Source organism: Callorhinus ursinus, unplaced genomic scaffold (assembly GCF_003265705.2).
Source record: "Callorhinus ursinus isolate GAN/ISIS: 27379988/994484 unplaced genomic scaffold, GSC_fseal_2.0 scaffold2570, whole genome shotgun sequence".
Lineage (NCBI taxonomy): Eukaryota > Metazoa > Chordata > Mammalia > Carnivora > Otariidae > Callorhinus > Callorhinus ursinus.
The window spans coordinates 1-7,362 of NW_027399624.1; the positions used below are offsets into that span (position 1 = coordinate 1).

At 66.2% G+C, this 7,362-nt stretch overlaps 1 protein-coding gene across 1 annotated transcript; it reads left to right on the forward strand.

Moving 5' to 3' along the window:
* Positions 1-5: 5 nt before the first annotated feature.
* On the forward strand, positions 6-6,903 carry LOC112818155 (arf-GAP with GTPase, ANK repeat and PH domain-containing protein 3-like; the record flags this gene model as incomplete). Its single annotated transcript, XM_025865366.1, has 10 exons — positions 6-369; positions 1,636-1,694; positions 1,924-2,011; positions 2,209-2,294; positions 2,437-2,578; positions 2,963-3,097; positions 3,285-3,412; positions 4,992-5,313; positions 5,869-5,957; positions 6,815-6,903. Coding segments are annotated over 10 exons (1,502 nt in total), but the record flags the coding sequence as incomplete, so codon positions are not given.
* Between the last annotated feature and the right edge of the window lie 459 nt (positions 6,904-7,362).

Consider the following 7,362-nt stretch of genomic DNA (forward strand, 5'->3'; position numbering starts at 1 on the left):
GCGGCGGCGGCGGCGGCAGCGGGCGCAGCACCCCGAGCCCCCGGCGCGGCCTGTCCGCGCTGAGGAAGAGCTTCAGCTTCCGCCTGCGCCGCGGCCAGGAGATCCGGCGCGCAGAGTCGGGGCTCCTGCCCCGGGCGCGCACCCGCAGCGACGGCGACGCCAGCTCCCTGGGCGCCTTCCCTAGCCGCCGCGACCTGCTGCTGGGTGCCGAGGCCCCGCGCGCTGCGCCCGAGCCCGGCCGACCCCGCACCGCCGCCGGCCTCTGGAGACTGCTCACCAGCCGCTTCCGCCGGAGGGAGCCCGCGCCCGCGGAGCCGCTGTGGAGCCGCCGGGCGGCCGCGGCCCCCGGGCTCCTGGGCGCGCAGAGCGGTAAGGGAGAGCGCCTGGCCCGGGAGGCCTCTCTGGTTGGAGTCCCTTGTTGAGAGCGGGTGTGAAAACAAACCGAGCTTGCCTGGGAGAGGTGGGTGTGCCGCGAGGGCCGGGGACCAAGTGAGACCGGGGCCCCGGCGCGCTCTGGGTGGCTCATGGGTCCCAGAAGGTGGCTGTGGCAGAGGAGGACTTGCAGGTGCGTCCAGTCTGGGTCCCCTGCCACCAGGCGCTACCACTGGCCCTTGGCATGGTGGGAGTGTGAGACCAGGACGGAGGGGCTCCTTCCTCACTTTCTGGCACATGCAGAGCTGAGGCTGGGGAGGGGCGGAGAGTGCTCATGTTTCTAGCTTCCAGGTGGGCTTGAGTCCTCACCTCTAGCTGCCTCTGCACGTGAGCAGAGGGACTGTTTATGGACCCGATCGATCAATGGTGGTAGCTACTCTTTGAGACAGCCTGTGTGAGGGGAAGTGAGCAAAGAGGCTGGCCCAGGCCAGGGCCATCTGGAGCTGGCTGGAGGATGTCCATTACAATGCAAAGAGTAAAGAAAGTGGGGCTGGCGGTGGGGCTGGAGGGAGCTCTGGGGAGCCTGCAGGCTTCCCTTCCCCAGGACACTGCCAAAGGCAGGCCAGACCTGAGAATGGCCTGGACCAGAGTTCAGGCAGCCCAGGAGGCGGCTCTCTGGTAAAGAAAAGAGTGGTGGCCTCCCACCAAGGAGAAGCTTGAGGAGGAGGGCCAGTCAGGCAGGATAGATAGCTCCCCATTCAACCTGCCCCTCACAGAACAAGGCCCCGGTGAGGGCTCCTCCCTCTTCACCCCGCCTAGGAATGTGGTGGGTGGCCCCACCCTGTGAGGGTGAGCTGTTCCTACTCGCTGGCTGTGGGAGGCTGGCCCCCCTGCCCAGCTGCCAGGTGCCCGGCCCAGCTTGGGTCTGAGCTTAGAACTACTGGAGAAGCCTCTCACCTGGGCCCTGGTGGGAACTGCTTGCCTTGCTGGAGCAGGAGGAGGAGGAGGGACATGGGTCCAGGCCAGGAGAACTGGGCCCACACCTCTCAGAGTCCTCTCCCTGAGGACCATCATTGCTCCACTCCTCTCCGGAAGCGTTTTCCTGCCACTCTCTAGAGAATTAGGGGTGAGGGTTGGGGTCCCATCAGGACCGTGCTGTTTTCTGGCCTTGGCTCAGGAAGGGGCAGTATAGGAGACAGCTGGTGGTGGATGGCACAGCTGCGCGTGCCTCCTCAGTCTGATGGGTGGCCTTCTCTCCTGCAGACTCCTTTGTGAACAGCCAGGAGTGGACCCTGAGCCGCTCGGTTCCGGAGCTTAAAGTGGTGAGTGAGATCTGGGGGGGGGGGGCGCCCAGGCAGCCCTGGGGCGGGGTGGGCACGGGCTAGCGCGACGGGCTTCCCCCACTGCCAGTCCTCTCCTCCTCTGGTCTTGGCCTCTCTCCGCGGCCCCTCACTTCTGTTCAGCTTTCTTTCCTGGTCCTTAGCTCCGGTCCTTCTTAAGGTCTGTCTTTCCTGCCCCTGACCACTGCTCTCACCCCTTCCTCTCCCACAGGGCATTGTGGGGAACCTGTCTAGCGGGAAGTCGGCCCTGGTGCACCGCTATCTGACAGGGACCTATGTCCAGGAGGAGTCCCCTGAAGGTGAGCATCACGGGCTTGCCTGGGCTCTGAGGCTGGCCACTGCCCCTCTCTCTCTTGGCTGTCAGCTGTGCCGGGGAGCTGGAGCCCCTTGTCCTTCCAAGTCCTCCTGTCTTCTCTGTTGGTAGCGCTGGATTTCAGAACTGCTTGGCCCCCGGGGGCTCTCCCAGCTTGGGGCCTGATCGTGCACTCTGTCCTAGGGGGTCGGTTTAAGAAGGAGATTGTGGTGGATGGCCAAAGTTACCTGCTTCTGATCCGAGATGAAGGAGGCCCCCCCGAGCTCCAGGTGATGCTCCTGCCCCAGCCCTGGCCCGTGGCACCCCTTTCCCAAGGATCTGGTTGGGACGGGGCAAAGCTATGTGTGTGCAGAGGGGTGTGGAGCTGGCCCGGGAACGGGTGCAGGTGGTAATTCTGCTCCGTCCCCCTAGTTTGCTGCCTGGGTGGACGCGGTGGTGTTCGTGTTCAGCCTGGAGGATGAAATCAGTTTCCAGACGGTGTACAACTACTTTCTGCGGCTCTGCAGCTTCCGTAATGCCAGCGAGGTGCCCATGGTGTTGGTGGGCACACAGGGTGAGCGGGCCCGCGGGGCCGGGGAGGAAGCCACCTGCTCTCCCCTCTCCCCCTTCCCGTGTCACCCCGGAGCGGGCACCACCTCCTTGCTCCATACGCGCTGGATCTTCCCCAGCTGGAGCCTCCCACCTGGTGTGATGGGCGTGTCCACGTTTTGGGGGATGGATAAATGGAGCGGCTGGCTTGTGTCCACTCTGAGTCGGTGGCGGAGCTGGAACGAGGCCTGGACGCCCGTATGCTTGAGCTCTGCGTCGTCCACTGGCCCGGCTCATGGCCCACGCGCCCTCGGGCCCAACACCGCACCCCCCCCCCCCCGCCGCCCCGGTCCGCCGTGCGTGGCACCGCTTCTCAGCAGGCTAAGTCCCACCCTCCCGCCCCCCACAGATGCCATCAGTGCCGCAAACCCACGGGTCATCGACGACAGCAGGGCCCGCAAGCTCTCCACAGACTTGAAGCGCTGCACCTATTATGAGACGTGCGCGACCTACGGGCTCAACGTGGAGCGCGTCTTCCAGGACGGTAACTCAGGCGTGGGGCGGGAGGCTCCCCCCTTTTCCAGGCCAGTAACTCAGGCGCGGGGTGGCGCCTCCCGAACCGGGGCTCAGGAGGTCCTGTGGCCATCAGGGCTGTGCACCCTGGGGGGCGGCTCTAAGCTGGGCTTCTCCCTTCTCCCCAGAGGGGTAACTGACTCTGCTGTCCCCTGCAGTGGCCCAGAAGGTAGTGGCCTTGCGGAAGAAGCAGCAGCTGGCCATCGGGCCCTGCAAGTCACTGCCCAACTCCCCCAGCCACTCGGCAGTGTCCGCCGCCTCCATCCCGGCCGTGCACATCAACCAGGTGCGGCCAGCCTCCCCGCCCCCTGTGCGTGTCCCCGCCTCGGCCCTCCTCATCCTGTCTGTCTGCCTGCGTGTCCCCCCGACCCCGTCTGGTCTCCCGCCTTGTGACTAGTGTGAAAGTGCTGGCTTGCGCTCCCCGTTGCCTGCACGACCGGCCTGGCCTCCTCTGTGCCCCGCAGTGACCGCCTCCCTGCTCACCCCCGTCCCTGCTGCCGCCCCCCTTGCCCCACAGCCCTGGTAGCGGAGGCAGCCCGGAGGCTGGCTTGGGGTGGCGCTCTCGCAGCTGGCTCGGGAGCTGCTCCCCGTGCACCCATCCCCGGGGGCCTGCTCCCTCCTCACCTGTGGGCCCTGCAGTTAGAAGGGCAGCACGGGCCCCACAGGGGCCGCTGGCCTTTGTGCCGCGTGGGGTGTTAGCGGTGTTCTGAGCCAGGTCCTGCCGGCGTTCCTCCCATGACACCACCGGGATGCCTGCCCGCTTGCTGCCTACTCCCCGGTTAGTTTCGGGTTCTCCATTTGGGCTGGCGCTTCCTTCTGTGACTCTTTCCCCACTCCGTCCCCTGCTCTGCAGAAAGCCCCGGGTCGGCACACATGCGCTGGGTTGAGTGGTCAAGCTGACCGTCTCCGCTCTACTTCTGCCAAGGGCTTTAGTCTTGAAGGCCCGCCTGGTCCCCCAGCTTTCTGATGGTGGCCTGGTTGCTTTTCCAGAGCCCCTCCTTTAGTGCTTCAGGGGACAGCAGGCGTTTCCCTGGGAGCATCCCCGCCTGGACTGGAGGAAGAGCGTTAGGTCTTTCTGCCTTAGCCCTGAGGCACTGCGCGTCAGCTGGCAGAGGTCAGGGGGTGGACGTCCCAGCTCGGTGTGCGGGCCCCGCCACGTGGCTCTGAGGCCAAACGACAGCCGTTGGGGCATTTTGCTCTTTTTGTGCAGGTGAGGATTCGAGGAGGCTGTCAGGGCAGGACGTGTTCTCTGCTTAGTGAACGTCTTACGGGCAGTTAGGGAGCAGGCCTCGGCCTCGCTGTGCTGTGCGTGTTTCCCGAGTCCTGGAGTAGCCGGTGCTGCCGTGCGCTTTTTGTCTCCATCCTGTGCTCCCTCCCTTCCGTCTCTCTTCCCTTCCCACCTCTGTCCCTTATCTGCTGCTTCCTCCGAGGACAGTCTTTGCTCCATGCCGCTCTCGGCCTCGGCTCTCCCGTAACCCTGCCCCTGTCACGCACATTGTCCGGAAGCAGACCTCAGCCTCCCTGGGCTCCCTGTGCCCCACCCTGGCCTCCCACATCTTCGACACATGTCACTGACTTGGGGGCTTGTCCGAGGTGACCTGCTCCCTCATGCCCGACGCCCCTGTGAGGCAGGGCTCCCCCGGCCTCTAGCTCTTACCCTGACCCGATTCGCCAGGGCCCTAGTGGGGCAGCCCAGGGCGGTGGTGGCTGGCTCCCGCCAGCCTCCAGGCCCTGCCACTTTCCTCCTCTGCTGCCCCATGGACCCCAGGCCAGGTCCCGACACCGCAGGGGTTCCCAGCTCCCGCCTGCTGCCCGCCCCTGTGCCCCGCTCCAGAGCAGCCCTCAGCAGCCCTCTCTGTCCTTAGGCCACGAATGGCGGCAGCAGCGCCTTCAGCGACTACTCCTCCTCAGTCCCCTCCACCCCCAGCGTCAGCCAGCGGGAGCTGCGCATCGAGACTGTGGCGGCCTCCTCCACCCCCACACCTGTCCGCAAGCAGTCCAAGCGGCGCTCCAACATCTTCACGGTATGTGCCCTGTGCGCCGCCCTCGCGCCGGCCCGGCTGCCGGCACTGGCGAGGCAGGGCCCAGCCCCCAGCCGGGGGGGTGGGGCGGGCAAGAGCCACAGACACTGGGCCACGGGCAGCCCGAGGCAGGAAGATGCCATCTACACAGACACACACCGCTTCTGTAGGCTCCTTCCCAGTGCCCTCCTGCACATCCAGACTCTTCTAGACGGTTTCTCTGAGCCCTCAAGGGGCTGCTTGCAGCATCCTTACACAGACCCTCCTGCCTCGGCCGCATACACTTCCGCCTCTCTCTCTGACCCATAGGGCTTCTTGGCCAGCTTGAGGGCTCTTTGGACACGTCTGCTCTAACACCCCTCACGCCCTCGATTCCACAGTTGTGGATCAAGCCCCCACGGTTTTTTGCCCAAGGCTACGTGAAGGGTTAGCTGGCGGAGCCAGAACCAGGGCTCAGGCCTCCTTGTCCGCATTCCGCTCTTTTCCCCTGACCTTATGCTTCCCACCCACCGCTGCAGGTGGTCCACCAAGGGCTTAGACGTCTTTCCCCACTCCTCGGCTCCTGAGGCCTAGCCTGTGCCTCACCACCCAGCCTCGGGCCCCGTACAGGCTCGTACTCTCCCCTCCTCACAGACCTCACACTGGGGACCCCGTGCCTTCAGCTAGGGGCCCAGGCCCTCGGCCCTTAGGCGCCCCCAGTCTGCTGGCTGTCCACGCCCAGCATGTGAGACACAGTGCCCGCCCACACTCTCACCCTCCAGCTGGGACGTGGCTGGGCCCTTCTGGGAGTCTCGGGTCAGACGCAGGTGGGTGAGCTGCCTGTGTGGATTCGCAGGAGGTCCCTCGGTGCTCTCGCGTCAGTCCGTGCGCCTATTTCTGAGCAGCAGGGCTTGGCTCTCAGCCTGGTCCTGTGTCCAGCTGGCCGGGCAGGCCCTGCCAGGCTCTCAAGAGCCCCCACCCCCCACCCCCAGACAGAGCCAGTGCCCCCAGGCCTCGTTCCTTCATTCTCGCCTCCGCCTGCCCAGCACCTCGCTGCCTGGTCTGCCCACCTCCGTCCCCCCCTGTGCCTGCCACACGGCCCCTCCTCGTCCCTGCTGACAGCCGCTGCCGTGCATTGCACTGCCCCAGCCCCGAGCCTGCCTAGACTTGAAGTGTCTTGTTTCTGTTCGTGCCCATCGAGCCACACACCGCCCTGGGCTGCCTGCTTGTGCCCGCGCCCGCTGCCGCAGAGCCCCGCCACCCCCCCGGTGCCTGTATGTAGCGACTGCTGCCCGCACTTCTGGCACCCACTCCCTCCACCCCATCCCAAACTTCCCACTTCCTCTGCTGCTAGGCCTGCTGTCCTCCCTCTGCCGCCCTCTGTCCGCCGTCCATGCCCGGCTCATGGCCTCCTCGCCGCGGCCCCCCATGCTCCCGGCCCTGTGCTCCCTGCTGCCCGCTCCGCTGTGCTCCCTCCGCCTGTCAGCCTCCCCCAGGTCCTTCCACTCTCTCATCCTCACTGTGGCGACCTTAGTTTTTCTTTTCATCGTTTCCATGGTGACCTCCCTTGCGCCATTGTCCATGAGGAGGCCTCGAGACCTGTCCGTTCCTAGGCGTGCGTCTCGGGACCTCCCCCGCTCTCATCGTCGCTGTTGGGGCCACCTCCTCGCCCTCATCCCCCTCCCCAGCAGAGCCATGCCTGCTCCGTGGCCGGTGTCCTTGTGACCCACCCCCTGGATGTGGCCATCGATGTCCCCAGTCTCCCCCATGACCTCATGTACTCATTTTGTTGCCACTCTTGCCCCGCTTCCCGTCCTGGGGGGCTGCCCCTCTGGGCTCCCAGGGAATCCCCTGGTGGCTGGGGGCCTCTTGGCTCACCAGTGTGGCCGGGGCAGGCTGTGCCCCACTCCCCCCAACCAGCTCTTTGGTCCGGGGACCTGGTGGCAGCAGAGGCCCATCCACCTTCCTCCTCCCTGGGCCGAAGGGGCAGAGGCTGTGGCGCCCAGGAGAGGCCTGGGGCAGGTGCTGACCCTGGAGCTGTGGGCAGTGGCCTCTGGCCCGGTTCTTCCTACTCCCGTGGTTGTGCGCCCCCCACCTGCACCTGCAGGCCTGTGCCCCGGGCTCCTGGCGACCTGGGAGGACAGGAAGGGATGGGGGCCCCGGCCGCCCAGCGGCGAACATTCCCCGATGAGCTGGACTGCCCAGCGGCCCCTGCCGCCGCCTCGTCCTCCTCCTC